The 21,693-nt window shown below is 38.7% G+C and overlaps 1 protein-coding gene across 3 annotated transcripts in view; it reads left to right on the forward strand.

The window, feature by feature from the left end:
- enok (enoki mushroom) overlaps window positions 1-21,693 on the forward strand; it is a 516,902-nt gene that overhangs the window by 424,835 nt on the left and 70,374 nt on the right. For all 3 annotated transcript variants that reach the window (XM_067138427.2, XM_067138428.2, XM_067138429.2), the window contains exon 13: window positions 10,736-10,934. In XM_067138427.2, the coding sequence (XP_066994528.2) occupies window positions 10,736-10,934 (199 nt within the window). The remainder of the gene's footprint in view (window positions 1-10,735; window positions 10,935-21,693) is intronic.

Raw genomic sequence — 21,693 nt, forward strand, 5'->3', positions numbered from 1 at the left:
TATATAAATCAGATGCCTGTTTCTATTTTTAAGTTAAGATAATGGCTGATGATGCCTGAATTCAAGGCAAAACATGTACCATTTTAGTTAATATGCCAAAGTAAACCAACTAAAGTATGACATTTTGTATTGATTAGGTGGTAAATTCAATAAATTAACTTATTGATATTATTCCATTTACATACCACTTAGTCGAGTAGCTCTCCTTCTTTCTCTCAATTCTTCCCAACCCAAACTTTGCAACATTTTTGCAACGCTACTCTTTTGTCGGAAATCACCTAGAACAAATTGAGCTGCTTTTCTTTGGATGTTTTCCAGTTCTTGAATCAGGTAATCCTGGTAAGGGTCCCATACACTGGAACCATACTCTAGTTGGGGTCTTACCAGAGACTTATATGCCCTTTCCTTTACATCCTTACTACAAATCCTAAACACCCTCGTAACCATGCGCAGAGATCTGTACCCTTTATTTACAATCCCATTTATGTGATTACCCCAGTGAAGATCTTTCCTTATATTAACACCTAGATACTTACAATGATCCCCAAAAGGAATTTTCACCCCATCAACACAGTAATTAAAACTGAGAGGACTTTTCCTATTTGTGAAACTCATAACCTGACATTTAACCCCGTTTATCAACATACCATTGCCTGCTGCCATCTCACAACATTTTCGAGGTCACGTTGCAGTTGCTCACAATCTTGTAACTTACTTATTACTCTATAGAGAATAACATGATCTGCAAAAAGCCTTACCTCTGATTCCACTCCTTTTCTCATATCATTTATATATATAAGAAAACATAAAAGTCCAGTCATACTGCCTTGAGGAATTCCCCTCTTAATTATTATAGGGTCAGATAAAGCTTCACCTACTCTATTTCTCTGAGATCTATTTTCTAGATATATAGCAACCCATTCAGTCACTCTTTTGTCTAGCCCAGTTGCACTCATTTTTACCAGTAGTCTCTCATGATCCACCCTATCAAATGCTTTAGACAGATCAATCGCGATACAGTCCAGTTGACCTCCTGAATCCAAGATATCTGCTATATCTTGCTGGAATCCTACAAGTTGAGCTTCAGTGGAATAACCTTTCCTAAAACCGAACTGCCTTCTATCGAACCAGTTATTAATTTCACAAACATGTCTAATATCAGAAAGAATGCCTTCCCAAAGCATACATACAATGCATGTCAAACTTACTGGCCTGTAATTTTCAGCTTTATGTCTATCACCCTTTCCTTTATACACAGGGGCTACTATAGCAACTCTCCATTCATCTGGTACAGCTCCTCCGACCAAACAATAATCAAATAAGTACTTCAGATATGGTACTATATCCCAACCCATTGTCTTAGTATATCCCCAAAAATCTTATCAATTCCAGCCGCTTTACTAATTTTCAAATTTTGTATCTTATTGTAGATGTCATTGCTATCATATGTAAATTTTAATACTTCTTTAGCCTTAGTCTCCTCTATCTGGACATTATCCTTGTAACCAACAATCTTTACATACTGCTGACTGAATACTTCTGTCTTTTGAAGATCCTCACATACACACTCCCCTTGTTCATTAATTATTCCTGGAATGTCTTTCTTGGAACCTGTTTCTGCCTTAAAATACCTATACATACCTTTCCATTTTTTGCTAAAATTTGTATGACTGCCAATTATGCTTGCCATCATGTTATCCTTAGCTGCCTTCTTTGCTAGATTCAATTTTCTGGTAAGTTCCTTCAATTTCTCCTTACTTCCACAGCCATTTCTAACTCTATTTCTTTCCAGTCTGCACCTCCTTCTTAGTCTCTTTATTTCCCTATTATAATAAGGTGGGTCTTTTACCATTCCTCAAATCAAAATCTCTTTATTTGCAAATGAGGTGTCTACCTCGGTGGCAAATGGTACACTAAAATACATTATTGTCAAGCACTAAATTTTAAATTAACAAGAGACGAAGAAAATTTTCCTAGAATACAATATTATACAATTTACGCTAATGATGTTTTCTATTAAACACCCACATCATCCTTCATAAATTTATATTGTTTACAAAATTCTACATATAATATCTCCTGTACTTACAAACATAGTCAACTCATATACAGTACGTGAAATTACTTCAAATAATACTATAAAACTGGTATAAGATTAAAATTAACATTGTATTTATTTACATATTTATATTTTACCCACTTTGGAACTTAAGTAGCATATCGACCTGCTGCGTCGTAACCAAAGCCCCTTTTGCCACCACTTGTCAGAGTTCCCGAAGGTCCTTCACAGCTACTGTAGCAGTCCCAGGGCCCTCGAAATCCCCACAGTACTTCACCCCTACAGGCAGTCCCCTACTTGGGCTATCCAAACTCCATGGACCAGGGGATGGAATTAATTTAATCACACACATTTTTTATTTACAATATCCTACACTGGTCGAATGCCTTCTAACATTTCATTTATTTTCTTTGTTGCTGTTTATTCTCTTCTTGAATATTTGTACAGATTTTGGAAAAGGATCAAACACTACCCCTGATAAACTGTTCCACTCCTTCACGCCCTTCCCGATGAATGAAAATTTACCCCAATCGCTTCTGCTAAAATTCCTTCTAATTTTATATTTGTGGTCTGTCCTGCCGATATAATTATTTTCCAACTGAAGCCTCTCGTGGATTTCTCTCCAGGCTTCTTCTCCTGTATAGGCTCTATATAATCCTATAAGGCCTGGTTTCTTCAACGAATGTTAAGTGTTAACACTGCTGTTAAGGAGACTTAACACACAATTTAACAAAATGGTCGTCTCATCAAGAATTGTTAACTCTAACAATTGTTAAATCTTGTGTTAAATTAACCTAGCAGCAACCCTGTGTTAAACCTCTTAACAGTTGCTAAAATTTCAAAATGGAGACATGTAGAAGACGTAAGTTTGAAGCTTTACTGCTGTATGAGGACTATTTATAAACTGAAGAAGGCAAAGGAGGACCCATACTAAGAAATAACGACCTTTTAGAGTTGTCAGAAGAAAGATTTCTAATTACCGAAGCCATAATGAACAAGGTACCTTCTAGACGATATGGGTTAGAGTTTCCAACAGATTGCTACTTACCAATCTGTCCAGTGCAGCAGTTGCTTATAGATTTTACAAGGATGGGTCAGACCCTGCGTCCAATCGATTTCAACTAGCTTAATGTACCTGCTGAGGGATACTCAACAGTAACTCGTGTAGAAGGGTTTGGGTCAATACCGTACAGTTTCGGTTTCGAAATAAATGAGGACAAATGTCATGAGGCAGGATCCGCTTCGGACCACGTGGAGGGGATAGAACACTAAAATGCGAACGCATTTAACTTGAACTTGTTAGGTCCGCAACGTAATAATTTCCGAAAAAAAATACGAATTTCCGATTGTAAAGCACCGCGTATATACTTGAAAAGTTGCACACTAGTCAAGTGTAACAGTGGCTGAGTGGTCATCGTACTTGTCAACGAACCACGACGATGAGAGTTCGAGTCCCGCGTTAGATTACTTTTTTTTTAATACAAATTTAATTAATTATTTCAGGGAATGTGAAGATAAAAATGCGAATAAAAGTAATGATCAAATTGCACTGGAACTTCATTTCCTACCTCAAATTAATATAGTCCGTCTCTGTGGTGGAGTGGTTAGTACCCCCGGAGGTCCGGGTTTGATTCCTGGCTCTGCCACGAAATTTGAAAAATGGTATGAGGGCTGGAACGGGGTCCACTCAGCCTCGGGAGGTCAACTGAGTAGAGGAGGGTTCGATTCCCACCTCAGCCATCCTCGAAGTGGTTTTCCGTGGGTTCCCACTTCTCCTCCAGGCAAATGCCGGGATGGTACCTAACTTAAGGCCACGGCCGCTTCCTTCCCTCTTCCTTGTCTATCCCTTCCAATCTTCCCATCTCTCCACAAGGCCCCTGTTCAGCCTAGCAGGTGAGGCCGCCTGGGGGGGGTACTGATCATTCTCCCCAATTGTATCCCCCGACCCAAAGTATGAAGCTCCGGGACACTGCCCTTGAGGCGGTAGAGGTGGGATCCCTCGCTGAGTTCGAGGGAAAAACCGACCCTGGAGGATAAACAGATTAAGAAGAGATCCAGCAGTAACTGTGAGAACGTTTAGACCTATATTAATTTCAGGTAGAAAACAAAGTGTACCTGTACTGCAATTTGCGTAATATTTTTGTTCCCATTTTTAAATAACGTTCCCTGAAACGAGACTCGAACTCACGTCTACGACGCTCGCAGACAAGTACGATGACCACTATGCCACAACTCCTAAATATATACGCCTTGCATTGGAATCGGGGTTTCATCAATTTTTCAGAAGTTATTAGGTTGCGGACCTGACATGTTTAAGTAAAATTTGTTCGCCTCTAGTGTTATATCACCTCCACTTCGTCCGAAGCGGAGGTTTGTAACGACATCTGACCTCGAGACACTTTCCATGCAGGCCTAATTGTAGGAGCAAAAGATCTTCGTAGGTCGACGTCCCGAACAAATAGTATTTTTTTTTTTTTTTTTTTAAGAAAAAAGGCCTAATTGTAGGCGACTATGTTCACGAGGGCAAGAAAAGAGTGTGCAGAATTCTACAAAGAATTCTTGCTGCCATTGCAGCATTAACAAGGTACTACATTATTTTCCCCGCAATAAAAGAATGCCCGAAAATCATTCAAAACATATCAATTATATCATTTTCCCGGTGATGTAGGAACCTTAGATTGCACTCCTAGAAGAATAGGCTATATCGAATGTTGTGATATAACAGTCCGTTATTTCTTTTTTTTTTGCACACTCGCATAATTTTAAATTAAAACTATAACAACATTTGTCTCGCATTCATCATATTAACGCTGTTGTTGCATCTTACTTGACATGTTTACTTCTTAGCGGTCTCCGCTAACCATAACCTATAATAATGTCAACTATATGTCTGTGTGACAAAATACTATTTCAACACGCCACTAGGAGCGCTATATGTAAAGAAACAAAAGACGCTCACTGCCAAACGTGTTCAGAAATCTTACGGAAATGTGTTAATTTGTCTTTAACAATTGTTTCGTAACAAATGTTGGAAATGTGTTCGTGAAACAGGGAAGTTTTAAATGAACTGTTAAATTAATAACAATTGTTAGATAACATTTGTTAAGCAGAATTTAACATAGAGTTGAAGAAACCGGGCCTAAGTCTAGTTTTCTCCCTTCTCTTACTTAAAGTTTCCCACCCAACTTCCTTTAACATTTCTGATACCCTACTCTTTCTCCTGAAATCCCCTGTTACAAATCTTGCTGCTTTCCTCTGCACACTATCTATTTCTTTTATTAGGTATTCTTGGTGAGGATCCCAAACACTCTTTGCATATTCCAGTAATGGATGAACCATACTTAAGTAACTGTTTTCTTTTAATTCTTTGTTGCATCCTTTAAGTAGCCTCATTATGACATGTAACGATCTGTATGCTTTCCCAACAATGTCATCAACATGACCCTTCCTGTGCAAATTACTTTCAAATCTCACACCTAAGTATTTGCACTTGCCATCTGTTGGGATAACTATCTCATCCAAAGTATATTCAAATTCAGTTTTAAAGCTCCTGTTTGTAAATGTTGTAACAGTTGATTTGTCTCCATTAACCTTCAGATTATTTTCTTCAACCCATTCTTGGATACTCTCAAGGTCCCTTTGTAATTCTGAACAATCCTCAATGTTATTTATTTCCCTATAAACAATTATGCCATCTGCATAGGATCTTATTTTCGATGTTATATTGTTCCCTAAATCATTTGCGTATATTAAGAAAAATAACGGACCGATTATACTACTGTGTGTAATTCCCTTCCAAACTTTCTCTTCCGGACTTTCTGAACCCTTGAATTTAGAAATGTTCTTATCCAACGTATAACCCTTACGTCCAATCCTATTCCCTCCAATTTCTTTAATAATATTCCATGTTCCACTCTATCAAAGGCTTTGGAAAGATCTATGGCTATGCAATCTAACTGGCCTCCTGAATCCAACTGCTCTGATACGTCCTGCTGAAATCCTACCAGTTGTGCCTCACAAGAAAATTTCTTTCTAAATCCATACTGGCTCCTCATGACCCAATTTTTATCATCGCATATCCCTCTGATGTACTTTGCTATTAAACTCTCCAGTATTTTACGAACTATACTGGTCAGGCTGATTGGTCTCTAGTTCTCTGGTTTCCTTTTATCACCCTTTCCTTTATAAATTGGTATTATTATAGATTCCTTCCATTCCTTTGGTATTACACTATTATTTATGACATAGTCAAAGAGAAATTTTAAATAAGGCACTATGTACCACCCCATTGTCTTTAATACCTCCCCAGTAATTTGATCACTTCCTACCACTTTTCCTTGCTGAGGGAGTTGGATTTCTCTGAAAATGTTTTCATTTGTGAATGAGAAGCTTGTTTCCCTATGTGTCTCTCCCTCTCTTCTGTTACGGTTTCCAACTCCTGACAATCTTCTACTGAATCTCTGAATTTCCTACTAAATAGATTTGCTTTCTCAGTATCTGTTAAGTAGTGTTTACCACCTTCTCCCACCATTGTGGGAATTTGGATTCCTTTTCCTTTTTGATTCCTGATATATGAATACAGCTTTTTCCATTTCCCTTTGTGGTCATTACCCTCTTGAAGTATGCCATTCATATAATTCTCTTTTGCTTCCTTTTTCACTCTATTCAGTTCCCTCATTAGCTGTTTTCTAGTTTCTCTACTCTCCTTACCCTCTTTGATTTTCCTGTTTACTGTTCTACATTTTCTTTTTAATTTTCTTATTTCCCTTGTATAATAAACAGGGTCCGAGGTCATTTTACCCTTCTTAACAGGTACAAATCTCTTCTCTCCTTCCCAAATGATTCCTTTAAAGTTAGCCCAAGTGTATCCACAGTATTCCCTTCACTTATCCAACAACTGAATTGTGATTTGAGTTAAGTCCCAAATTCATCAACAATAGTTTTTCTGTATAATTTCTTGTCTTTTGTGACCCACTTATTCAGCATTTTTGGTACGAGTCCTACATCCATTATTACAGCCTTATGGTCACCTATTCCTTCAATTACCTCAGTTTTATCAACAATTTCCCATGGTTTAACCAAGAATACATCTAGCAAGTTATTGAGATGGGTCGGTTCTTGTACTACTTGTGTAAATCCTCCCTCCCAAATTAACTTATTTGCCAGTTTCTGTTCATGAGCTTCACTTGCAGCTCCATTCCATTCAACTTCAGGCAAGTTTAGATCTCCCCCAATTATTACCATATCAACATTATTGTTTTTATGAGTATAATCTATTATTTTCTTTGAGTACTATCCCAGACAATATATCCCCCCATTCAGTTATTTTTTGCAAATAAGTTATATTATTTTTATTTTTTCACTTTTTCTGTAAAGAGTGGCTAAGGAGCGCGAGTGTACGAACTGTGGGTGTGGCGAGGCATTGAGGGATATGAGGGAGTAGTTGGAGAGTTTGAGAGAGATAATTAGGATTCTCACAGAAGACAGGAAGGAAGATAGGACTCCCTCAAACAATGTACAGGTTACAGTAGGTGTACAAGAGGGAGGGGAAGTAAAGGGGGGAGTTGTAGAAGACAGGTGATCTAATGTTCTAAGCTAAGGGCTCTATTCATGATCAGAATTCAGGACAGGTGTCAGTGTGGAATCGGTGCGAGTCGCTCCAGGTAGAACAACAGAGGGAAGATGAGGGACAGGGAACTGTTGCCGAGATGTGTGGAAGTAGGAGGAAGGGAAAAAGTAGGAAAGGGAAATGTAGAGCAGAGGATAGGAAAAGACAGGTGGACCAGGGTCATGGGAAGGAGAAAAGGGAGGAGGAAGTAGCTTCTGCAGCTATCAGGAAAGATAGGGCTGACCAAGAGGGGAGGGGATCAAATGAGGTGGGTAGGGTTGAGGCTCTGGTTATGCGGGATTCCATCGTTAGACACGTGGGGAAAGTGTGTGGAGGAAAGGGAACCAGGATAGAATGTTATCCAGGAATTAGGTTGAGGCAGATGTTGAGGAAAGTAGAAGAGAGGGAAGAGGGGAAGGAGAAGGTGGTAGTGTTTCACATTGGTACCAACAACGTAAGGCAAGCTGATATAAGTACCAACCTAGTTGGAGATGTGTGGGATCAGGTAAATGCAGCACGGGTGAAGTTTAAGAAAGCGGTGATTGTTATTAGTGGCATACTGTGTAGGAGGGATACTGACTGGAGGGTGATTGGGTATTTAAATGAGACTATGGAGTGGGTATGTGGGAAACTGGGTGTGAAATTTCTAGATCCTAATGGGTGGGTAGGAGATAGGGATCTGCGCTCAGATGGCCTTCACTTAAACCGCAGTGGTACGTTTAAGTTAATAAATTTGTTTGGAAGGGTATTAGGAAGGTACATTCTGGGAAACGGGGTGGACTAGGGAGCGGTAATAAGGGAACAGGGAACTGGAAATCAAGTAGGGATGACATAAAATTGTTAGTGTTGAACTGTAGAAGCATTGTAAAGAAAGGAATAGAATTGAGTAATTTAATAGATATATATATTTAACAGATATTGTAATAGGAGTTGAATCATTGCTGAGAAATGATGTAATGGATGCAGAAATTTTCTCACGGAACTGGAGTGTGTATCATAGAGATAGGATAGGAATGGTGGGAGGGGGAGTATTCATTCTGGTGAAAGAAGAATTTGTAAGCTACGAAAAAGTTAAAGATGAGACACATGAAATTCTAGGTGTAAGGCTCCATTTCTAAGGATAATAGGCAACTTGATATATTTGGAGTGTACAGACCGGGAAAGGGTAGCACTAACACGGATTCAGAATTATTTGATAAGATAATTGGCTATGTAGAAAACAACAAGGTAAGAAATGTGATTGTAGCGAGAGATCTGAATTTACCAGATGTCAATTGGGAAGGGAATGCGAAAGACAGGAAGCATGACCAACAAATGGCAAATAAGTTAACATGGGAAGGACAGGTGATTCAGAAAGTGATGGAACCAACCAGAGGGAATAATATCCTGGATGTGGTGCTGATAAAACCAGATGAGCTATATAGAGAAACTGAAGTAATAGAAGGTATTAGTGATCATGAAGCTGTTTTTGTTGTAGTTAAAAATAAATGTGCTAGAAAGGAAGGTCTTAAAAGTAGGACTATTAGGCAGTACCATATGGCTGATAAAGCAGGCATTAGGCAGTTTCTAAAAAGTAACTATGATCGGTGGAAAACGGTAAATAAAAATGTAAACAGACTCTGGGATGGGTTTAAAGAAATTGTTGAGGAATGCGAAAACAGGTTTGTTCCTTTAAGGGAGGAAGAGAGGAAAGAGACATCTTCCTTCCTGTCTTCTGTGAGAATCCTAATTATCTCTCTCAAACTCTCCAACTACTCCCTCATATCCCTCAATGCCTCGCCACACCCACAGTTCGTACACTCGCGCTCCTTAGCCATTCTTTACAGAAAAAGTGAAAAAATAAAAATAATATAACTTATTTTCAAAAAATAACTGAATGGGGGGGGGATATATTGTCTGGGATAGTACTCAAAGATCACACAACAATGAGGTAATTAATATACGACTACACTACAATACTACTCTATTTTTTATCCCAAAACCCCTAACAGGATAAAAACTGCTGTTAATTACTGAATATCTAAAGGAATACGCAAGAACTCCACAATTCCAAACTGCAGTTAAGCTTATCCGAATTACAACAACAGAATTTTAGTAAGAGTTTCTACGGATACCTCTACTACACCAGTACTACACAAATATTTCACAATAATAAAATAAGCACACTAAATTCTGATAGGATATTTGGTTACTCATATACTACTGTACAGTACACTACAGTAATTTTTAAACTACTTTCAGACGTATCCTAGTTACAATACCGGTACCATATGTCACTACTAAGCACAAACAGAAATGAAATTTGCAAGAACTACTGTACTCAAAGATTACCAACAAAGCTAAATGCTTAGACAAATTATTATTAGAACCAATTAGAACTACGCCCTAATAGACACACACAGTTAGTGGGTTTGCAATCATTTTTCATTGTTGACCTGTGTAATTTATTTCTTCAATGCTAGAATCTATTCAGAGAGCAAAGTCACCTCCGTACAGGCCATGATGATCCCCTGGAGAAGTGGAAAGTAATGACTTGTACTATTCATAACCATGGCACTCAGTGGGATGGAATTAATGCGGTACTCTTTTCTGGCTTAGGCCGTGTTAAAGTTCCGTTTTTGAAATATATATACTTACCAGTATATTTTCAGGAAGTTGTCTTGACATTTTTTGTTTTATAAAAGGAAATTACTCTAATTCCAGAGTTCCCGTAAAGGAAATTCAGAAATATGTTGTCATGAAAAAAGGTCTATAATTTAGGCTAAAATGTGGTATAAAGTAAATGAAAGATCGTTTCATTTGCTTTACTTTGCATCTTTTTTGAAAAAGTTCGTACAAAAGCTAGTGAAAGGTGTAAAAGCTTTAATGTTTTGACGTTGAACGAAATTCACATGAAGTGTCCATTGGAAAGAGAATATCATTTTGATCCTTAGGACACATCCAAATTATTTCAGAAACATCCAAAATATTAATATGGAATTATTCTAAATATGAGAGTTTTGATATGAAATTATTGGTATTGCTGTACAGAGCACATGATTGGTATACAAAACTGTGTCTTCTTCTAGGTCTACGAACTTCTAAAGAGGAACGAGGAAGAAAGGAAATGAGCTTAGAGGACACTCCTACATCACCAACTACTCCTATTGGTTCATCTGCTCAACGATTACGACGGCAATCTCATTCCATGCGCAGGATTGAACCAAGAAGAGAGCGATGGTCTCAGAGGAGAGAGAAGAGGTTGAGGCAGGAAGAGGCAGCAGCTAAGTAAGTACATGCCAGTTGATCAGTTCCTTTCCCTCAGTAAATGATCATCATGAATTCTTTCCTTATTCTCTATTTTAGCTTTACAAATTGTTGCTTTAAGCTGTAACTGTATTTATTTCTGATAGTAGAAGTAGGAATTGCAGAACTTCAATTCTGCTTCTACTCAACTAATTGGGGCTGACTTGCGGAACCCTTCCGTATTAGATTGCTAAGGTTAGTGTTTACCTGCCATGTTGTGGTGGCAAGTGGAAACGAAGGTTAGCGACAAGAAAGGGAGAAGGAGGGAGGTATACTACCCAGCGAGTGGCTGCACAGTTTGGGTCATGCAACTATCAGCTTGCATTCCGGAGATAGTGGGTTCAAACTCCACTGTCAGCAGCCCTGAAGATGGTTTTCCATGGTTTCCCATTTTTGCACCACGCAAATGCTGGGGCTATCATTCAATTACGGCGACGGTCGCTTCTCTCCCACTCCTACGCCTGTCCTGTACCATCGTTGCCATAAGACCTATCTATGTCTGTGAGACGTGTTGTAAAAGGAAACCAGAGTAAGTCTACTCGCATTGCATCTAAACAGGTGTACCTCAGCATGTGTTTGATAGCACTATGCCTTGTGGTAAAGCACAAAGGGTGATGTATAGTTTCTTCAAAAATGTGATGAAAGGAAATTGTATTTAAACACATGATGAATCAACACCAATGTACCATTAAAACGTTGGGTAAGAGTAAAGTGACATGATGCAAAACTTGGAAAGAAAAACAATGAAGGCTAGCACCCAGGTAAAATATTCATATTTTCTAGCATAATAATACATACATACATACATACATACATACATCATTATGGACCATTATGTCTTTCAGCGTTCAGTTTGCAAGCCTCTGTGAATTTACTGCACATCTCCACAATTCTCTATTTGCAACTAGTGCTGTGGCCTCAGTTAATTCTACACCTTTTGTCTTCAAGTCGTTAGAAACCGAGTCTATCCATCATCGTCTTGGTCTCCCTCTACTTCTCTTACCCTCCATAACAGAGTCCATTATTCTCCTACGTAACCTATACTCTTCCATTTGGCCTCACATGACCCCACCACCGAAGCCGGTTTATGCGTCCCCGGATAATTTAAGCACCATTGTTGTTTTTGGTTCAAAGTGTGGGGAGGGAGTGTTTGTATATTTGATGTGCCCATTGTGGATGCATTTCAAAATGAAGACGTCGAGTAGCAGTCATCCTATTGCGAAATCTGGCATTCCAAATACCACACACCTTCGTGTTATACCGGGCGAGTTGGCCGTGCGCGTAGAGGCGCGCGGCTGTGAGCTTGCATCCGGGAGATAGTAGGTTCGAATCCCACTATTGGCAGCCCTGAAGATGGTTTTCCGTGGTTTCCCATTTTCACACCAGGCAAATGCTGGGGCTGTACCTTAATTAAGGCCACGGCCGCTTCCTTCCAACTCCTAGGCCTTTCCTATCCCATCGTTGCCATAGGACCTATCTGTGTCGGTGAAAATGGGAAACCACGGAAAACCATCTTCAGGGCTGTCGGCAGTGGGGTTCGAACCCAGAATCTCCCGAATACTGGCTACTGGACGCACCTAAGCGACTGCAGCTATCGAGCTCGGTCCACATATTATGTCGCAGTTGACAATGTACATACAATATGATATATATATACTGTAACGATGATTTCACACTTAAAAATGAGGGATAAGTAAAATATATAGTGATGTTTTACAACGCATTGCAAGCGTAATAGTCACTTGTGATTATAAAACTGTTAATGATGAACTGTTGAATTGATAATATATGAGTTAAAATCTTGATGTTCTTATGAAAATGTTGAAGCAAGATTAAATTCCACTTCTCGGTTGATATCTGTAGAGGTATAGATCGAAGTCCAGTTGTCTATGTGATTGACAAGGTCTTCTAATGGTTGTTTATAACCGACACGTAATAAATGGTGGATTGAATGTGGTTTTAGTTGGACTAAAGTTGTCTCAATTCAGTGTGGATAGCGAAGCTTAAAACGAAGGAAAAAGGCTAATTAGATGGGTAAATTACCTGTAGATTGGGCAAGACCAACTCATAGCCGTGTGTGAAGAAATATGGGACTCATCTTGTCAGCGTGCTTTGTTGTTTGTTGGGTATGGAGAGGAGATGCGGACTGAGCGTGTGTAGGCATGGATAAGTCAGGTATGTGGGAAGGGGAAGGATGAGGGGTAAGAGGGCAGTGTTTATGGCGGGTCAGGGAAACGATGTGGTAGTGGCGTGTAGCGCAAGAGTATTGTACAAAGAATAAAAGATCAATCGCTTATTCGTGAACTTAATGCCTTTATAGACTATTTCCCATTATGCAAAATAACCTAAACGCACATAGTGGCCAAAGTAAACTAGAGATCCAAGATTTCATGACGGTCTTAAAATTAGTAGTTAACAATAATTACTTCATGCTTGATAAATGCATGTATCAACAAGATTGTTTGCCTATGGGGTCACCGGAATCGGGGATTTTTGCGGAAATATATATAGACTCCTTAGAACATACAGTGATTTATAACAACAGCACTTTCTCGAATGTACGGTTTTAGTCTAGGTACGTCGACGATACTTTGGTCATCCTAGACGAAAACAGAATACAAAATTTTTAGAAAACCAATGCAAACAGCAACAACCGTCAAAAAGGACTCTATTCACCCGCATACACATAAGTGCGCCAGCTATTACAGTATGGTAGACTGAGCGTTAAAAATACTGCTATCTAAAGAAAACCTAGAGAAAGAATTGAATACTATTCACTTCATCACCAAATACAACGGATACAACTCCTCATTCATAGAACGAATTATTAACAAATGTAAGCATCGACCAAAGTCAACATTAACAAAAGAAAGACCTAACCCCGCCGTATATTCCACCTTCACCTTTAACGAAAACATATACAGTTAGTCAGTGTCTTCAAGAAACACAACACCAAAATTTCATTGAGAACCAACAATAGAAATATGGAAATAGTGCATAACTCCAAGTCAATAAACAAAACCGACATCTTTGCAAAGTCAGGCGTATATCGCTTTAAATGCAATAACTGTTTTTCTTTATATATTGGGCAGACCGGAAGAAGCTTTAAAATCTGATTATGGAGCACATCAATGCCATCAAGTACAACAGGTTTTTGGCAATAGGCCAACATATTCATGACTCAAAACATAGTTTCAGCACTATAGATCAGGACTTACAAATTCTTAAGAATATGTATATACTGTATATAACTCGACGTTACAGAAAACTGTTTTATTTATTTGGATCAGTTTTTCAACCCCAATCTAAACCTTAATGAAATTTCAGAAAAAAGTAACATCCTTTTTGACTTTTTAATCAAAGTCTTTAAAGACATTAAGTTCACAAATAAACGATTGATCTTTTATGCTTTGCACAATATTCTCTCGCGCTACACGCCACCATTACATCGTCCCCCTGACCCGCCTTAAACACCTCCCTCTTACCCCTCATCCCTCTCCTTCCCCTTTCCAAATACCTGACTTATCCATGCCCACACTTGCTATATAATTAATTTACTCATCTTCTTCTTTTATGACCACATAGGATTACTTTAGTCAGTCCGTCGTTCAGGTCTCTTTGAAGGGATTGTTCGGGCTTTGCAGTCCTCCCAGTACTTCTTCACACGCTCCGATCTTTGTGCCCTTTCCTCAATTGAAAATATGCGTGTTGTTGGTTTGTTTTGTGTAAGGATAAAGCGGGATATTTGTATTCTTGAATTTTGTATTCAATTTTATCTTATTTGTGGTGTCTTCTGTTGTAAGGCTTATTTCCGTCAGATCCTCTCTTACTTCTCTGATCCATTTACATCCTGTTGTGGTATTTTTTGAGACGAGATTGTGTTGTACTAGTTGTTTCAGAATTCTCGAATCTTGCATCCTCATGATACGTCCAAAGAATCCCAGTCCCCTCTTACGCATAGTATCTGTAATGGGTTCTAGCTCTTTGTACACGTCATTGTTAGGTATTAACCGCCACTGTCCATCTTTCTGGTATTTTTTGTTGATGCAGGTTCTTCCAATCCTCCTTTCAATTTTCTGAAGTCTGTCAGTCTTTGATTGTTTGTTCAGGTGATATTTAAATTGAGTTACTATTTTGATTTTATTACCATTTATGGTAACTTCTTTTAGTTTTTAGTTGTGTTGGTTTTTGGGGCATAATTTCTGTTTTTTCAAATGATATTTTGAGGCCTTTTGAAGCTGTGGGACATGAGTTCTTCAAAGAAACTATCCAAGTTAATGCTTTGTGTTACCTCTACTACAGTGGTAACACCAAACAAGGCACAAACACAGTTAAAAGGGGAAGGTAAGAGTACAATACACAATATAAGAAAACACTACACACTCGGAAAAACAGTAGCTAGCATTACGCGGATCTCCAACAAAACAAGTACGTAACTATCAGTAGGGCCAACTAGTGAACGACAAAACGGGAGGATGGAAGGGCTGGGAACCTACCAAAGGCATGGACATGGTTTAGATAGCGGATTCCGAAATAAATGCCCGTGATCCTTAGATTTGAAAAATATTATTTACAAAATAATCTTACAAATACATTCTAAGTTACGAGCTATAAGTTCAGTGGTATCCATAGCTCATTTCGTATCAGTGTAATTTCAAATTTCAAAACAACTATACATCTAGTTAGCAATGCAGTAGTACAATGCAATTTACAGGTTGTCCAAAGTCTAGCGTACCTCAAGTGATACAGAACTACCAGAGGCAAACCCCAAGGGAAATAATATTAAACTACAATATACATATTTTAGTGAAACAAGAAATGGGAATGCCTCGGAAACGAACAGGTAAGTCCAGCTGAAAAACTAAGGTGTCACAAGTAACTAATTTGGTGAATCTAGGCGAGGTTAGGGCAGACTCCTGTATGAAAAGCAAATCGGAACATTACAGAAATTTTAGCAGGAGGAAAGGAATTCAAGAATGCTTACCCGAGGAGTGTGCCATCCCGGAAACCGGGGGACGTCAACCAGATAGGCTGCTCGCAGACAGATAAACCGAGACCGACAGAATTCAGGATACAGAATTAATTCGAACACTGCCTCGCTCACTATATATAGGAAATTCCGGCCTTGGAGGCAGCCAATCAGCGTGCACGAGTTCCCTATCGCCACCTAGACTCACCAATCACAACCTTACTGTCGATCGCGAACTTTGACTAACATTCTAGAATACGCATGATCGCGAAAGTCGTATTTTTCCAGAATAGACAGAACACACTTTCTAGAACACATACCAACAAAGTAACACACCCTGTACAAAAGTTATGTAACTTTCTGGATCTTTCCAGGAACTATAGACAGAATTCTACTATTCACAAATGCCTATGTTACAACATTATACAGCACAGGTTAGGTCAATTAAAAAAATAAAACATATCGTATTTTACAAACAAAGTCTTCAAAAAAAATACATTCCACTCGCATTACATAGTTCACTTGTAACACTTTGAAATTTTCACTGGCATACTGCAGGTGTGTTTTTTCTCTCCATAGTGATCGATGGCCACAGGTTGCACTTCAAGTTTCACTACTTGAAAATAGTTATTACAACCTGGCTATATCTCACAGTAAATCTCCTAACCAAAGTTAAATTCACCTCAAGCTTTCATATCTCTTATACAAAGTTTAAATTCCTTCCTACAGATGGCAGAAAAGAACAAGATATTCAGAATCCCTGATACGAAGTTTAAATTCCTTCCTACAGATTGCCTTCAGAATCTATAGGTTTCAAATTATCCTCGGTAGATGGCACGAACCATGAGTTAAGAACTATTTCAGCAAAGCATAATTATCGATAGGCAAGGTTCATTTGTCAAGATTAAAAGCTTCAGGTGTGTTTAGGACAGTCGCCCAAGTGGCAGATTCACAATCTGTTGTTTTCCTAAACTTTTCTTAAATGACTGCAAAGAAGTTGGAAACTTACTGAACATCTCCCTTGGTAATTTGTTCCAGTATCTAACGCTCCTTCGTATAAACAAATATTTTCCCCAATTAGTTCTCTTGAATTCCAACTTTATCTTCATATTGTGATGTTTCCTGCTTTTAAAGACACCACTCAAACTTATTCATCTACACATGTCATTCTGCGCCACCTCTCCACTGACAGCTCACAAAATACCACTTGGTCGAGCAGCTTTTCTCAGCCCAAATTTAGCAACATTTTGTAATGCTACTCTTTTGTCAGAAACCGCCAAGAATAAATTGCACAGCTTTTCTTTGGATTTTTTCAGTTCTTGAATCAAGCAATCCTCGTGACGGTCCCATACACTGGAACCATACTCAAGTTGGGGTCTTACCAGAGACTTATATGCCCTGTTCTTTAAATCCTTACTCAACCCCTAAATACCCTCATAACCATTTACAATCCTATTTATGTGATTACCCCAATGAAAATCTTTCCTATAATTAACACCTAGGTACTTACTATGATTCCCATAGGGAACTTTCACCCCATCAACACAGTAATTAAAACTGAGAGGACTTTTCCTATTGTGAAACTCATAACCTGACTTTTAACCCCATTTATTATCATACCATTGCCTACTGTCCATTTCACAAAATTATCGGGGTCATTTTCCAATTGCTCACAATCTTGTAACTTATTTATTACTCTCTACAGAATAACATCATCCGCAAAAAGCCTTACCTCTGATTCCACTTATTTACTCATATCATTTATATATATAAGAAAACATAAAAGTCCAATAATAGTGCCTTGAGGAATTCCCCACTTAATTCTTACAGGGTCAGATTAAGCTTCGCCTACTCTAATTCTCTGAGATGTATTTTCTAGAAATATAGCAACCCATTCAGTCACTCTTTTGTCTAGTCCAATTGCACTCACTTTTGCCAGTAGTCTCCCATGATCCACCCTATCAGATGCTTTAGACAGGTCAATCGCGACACAGTCCATTAATTGACCTTCTGAATCCAAGATATCTGCTATATCTTGCTGGAATCCTACAAGTTGAGCTTCAGTGGAATAACCTTTCCTAAACCTGAACTGCCTTCTATCAAATCAGTTTTTTTTTTTTTCAAATATGTCTAATATATATTAAAATTTTAGATTTTCATTTTAAGTCTTTATTGAACCGAGAATAATAGATAAGTAAAATTAAAAATCCACCTTTTCAAAACTAATATTGAACCAAATAAGTAATAACATTTACTTGGAACTTTTCGTCTTCAGCCAAATATGAGAACAGGCAATCGTAAATATCCACATCATCATTAAATCAATGCCATATAAACACTCTTAATATGGGACTTATGATGCCCCTAAAAGTATTTGGAGAATAAAACTTCAAATAATCACAATTTAAAAATCTTGAAGTCGTGATTAGAATGACACTTAACACAATATAATTATTTTCACTCAAGGTAGAACTTTGAAAGTATTGAGTTCGACTTAGAACTGTAATATTCTCAAATAAATAAAATGTCTTGTCATAAATGAAATGTTATACAAAGGTCGAACCACATATAGAGTTATCTGTAAATATGTCAGTCCACGAACCTGCTATGCAGGCGTAGCAGGGAGAGAGGTGATACTCCCACGTGGCGCGTCCCAGGTGGCAGATAGGAGGGTCCTAACCGGCTTGCCGGTGGACTTGAGGGAAATAAAATACCTCTCACGGACCGAACACACACCCTCTGTGGGTGGGGGAGGCAGACGAAGAATTCACCCACGGTGTCCCCTGCTTGTCGTAAGAGGCGACTAAAAGGGGCGATCAAGGGATGATCCAATTAGAACCATGAAACTACAGTAGAAGTCCGTTATAGCGAGAATTCATAACAGCGAAAAATTTACTCGCTATAACGGATTGTCGTAATATCCGATTTTTCTATAAAAGTCGGAAAACCCTTCATGCACTTTAAAATCGGTATGAAACGACAATCAGCTTGTTTAAAACTTGCATTTCCGCAGATGATATCCACACTACGGCTTACTTGTTTGTTATTTTTCGTAATCCGATACTACGTGAAAGTGTATGTTTAATTTCATCCTGAAAAGAATTTAGTACCGTATTTCTCTGAATTCAAGATGAACCCCACTTTTTCCTTCAAAAAATTTAAATCAGGCTCAAAAATAAGTTTGTAAAATCATATGAATGCCTTGTTGTACAGTAGGCCTACTCATATTAGACTATTTTTAGACGCCGAACATTGAATTTCGTCACGGCGTATTTCTTCTTTTTTTTTTTTTGCGGCTGCACAATTATTCTTTATTTCCGTGGGTATAAGGACCATTAACTTAACATTGGCATCATAATACCGAAGAGAACTCGTTGAAAAGTTTCCGGCAATACTATTCCATGCGTCTCTACAATACAACGATCCATCAGGAAATTATTCCTACTGTCTATAAAACTGTTGCTTTTACGCAGCGTCAGTTATAACCGGCTACCGCTTCCCGCACGTCTCGTTTGTCGGGTTCGGCCAAATTCAGCGGCTAGCGATGTGTAGGCCTAATCGCAAACGTTGAAAGTCACGGTATGGCCATTCCGCCCTTGCGTTTTTCGTGCACATACTTCACAATTTAATCTTCGACTTCTTTAAAGCTTCCTTGTTGCGGACCACTGAATGCATTTTTTGTACAGTACGCATTTTTTAAGCTCTTTGTCTTCACACTAACGCCAAATATTGGCTTTAGTTAGGCCTATGCCGTATTTTCTTGTGGCTGTACAATTATTCTACATTTCCGGTGTTTAATAAACATTAACTTAAAATTGGCATAATATCGATTAGAACCAGTTGAAAATTTGCCGGCAATACCTTTTCCACGTATCTTTACAATACGACTATCCATCACGAAAATATTCCTGCTGTCTATAAACCTTGATTTTACTAAGCGTCAAGTACAATACAGGATTACAGGTAGACGCGTTATGACTCTGCCACTGAGTAGCCATGGCTTTTCTAAGAATTCGAAGGGTTGCATCTTTTGATGCAATTCTGCAGATTTGAAAAACACACAGGCACTGTACAACCGGTTGTCGCGGCTAGCGATGTGTAGTAAAGAGGTGGTCGTTTATTGTCAACGAGTTCTGTGCGCGTGTGAAAAGAAGCAGCGTGGTTTCCGCGGTAGTTGCCAGTGGTATCCATTAACTTACTGTTAGGCCGCGAATGCAACAACCCTTGAGTTTTCACATGAAATTCTGAGGGGAAAAAAGTCTTGGATTCGGAGAAATACGGCATCACTCCAGAGATTTCTGTGGCAAACACCTCAGCTTTCTTATTCAAACAGCGTCACCTAACCTAACCGTATATGTAGCCTATCATGAAAACATATTTGAAACGCATGTAGAGAAATAACCTCCTCGCGAAAAATCTACATGTAAATAGCCGTAAGTAGACGCGAGAAGATATGAAATATCCTCTGAAATCAGTGATGTACTCTGCCATATCTTGAGGTGTATCACATTCTTACTTAATTTCCGTATATAACATTAAAATTAAGATATTGTTTACTTCAGTCTTTATTTTTAACGAGTTAGCAACAGCTGTCGGCCGCGTTATTTACTCATTTATTACGAAAACGTGTTATCCTCTTTCATTTCGAATTTTCTTTAGAGAACAGCAGTCGATGGGTATTACTAATGAACTCCAACATCGCCTTTGAGCGTCAATGAGAGAGTTCGCAAATGCACAAAGTGAGGAAACTATACTGTACCGAAGATGATCGATCGCATTTTGTTGCAAACGTTTCAGTTTTCTTATTCAAACAGCGTCACGTATCCTAACTTAACCATACTATACGTATGATGAAAACACGCTTCAAGCGCCAGTAGAGAAATTATACATTTCTCGCTATAAATGTTCATAATAGCCTTTCAGTAATTTAACCAGACGCGACAAAATATAAACTAACCTCTGAAATCAATTAAGCACTCTGCCATATCTCGAGGTGTATCCCATTTTAACGAGTTAACAATCGTTATCGGACAAGTTATTTACGCATTTATTACGAAAATATGTTCTCTTTCATTTCGAATTTTCTTTACGGAACAGCTGTCGGCGGATATTACTAATCGACTGCGACATTGCCTTCGAATGTCAACGAGAGAAATCGCTAGTACACATAGCGCGGAAACGATGCCGAAGGTAATCGATCGCATACAAAATCATCGCTGGGGTGCATAAATATCGGTAACGGAAAAAATCGTGCGCGCTTAATCGCTCGTAATAACGGATGCACCAGTGATAAGGACGATACACAGTTTAATATAGGAATTTTGAAGGGACAGGAAAATGTCCTAGCTAAAACGGAGCTCTCGTTACATGCCGTACTCGCTATAGCGGACTTCTACTGTACTTGTAATTAGTACCATCACGCAGGGAACACCATGGGTTGCATTTACTTGCGCGTAGTACCACTATGTTAGGTACGCAACAGGTTAGTGATTAGTAGCGACAGTTTGTGAACGACACCATGGGATGAGCGACACCATGGTTCTGCCTTACCTATGCTCAGTTCCCACTATGTGAGGAATTCCACGGCATAGTACGGGTCCCTGTAGTTAGTCCACTTAAGCGAGGTGCGCCATAGGTTTGCGTTGCCTTTATAGGTTTGCTTTGCCTGCAAACAGGGCCGCAATGTACAAAACACCATAGGTCTGTGTCACATGTGCGCATTACACTACTTGTGAATAGTACCATAATGTGTGGAATACCGCAAGTCTCCGC

Source organism: Anabrus simplex, chromosome 1 (assembly GCF_040414725.1).
Source record: "Anabrus simplex isolate iqAnaSimp1 chromosome 1, ASM4041472v1, whole genome shotgun sequence".
In the NCBI taxonomy this organism is placed as follows: Eukaryota; Metazoa; Arthropoda; class Insecta; order Orthoptera; family Tettigoniidae; genus Anabrus; species Anabrus simplex.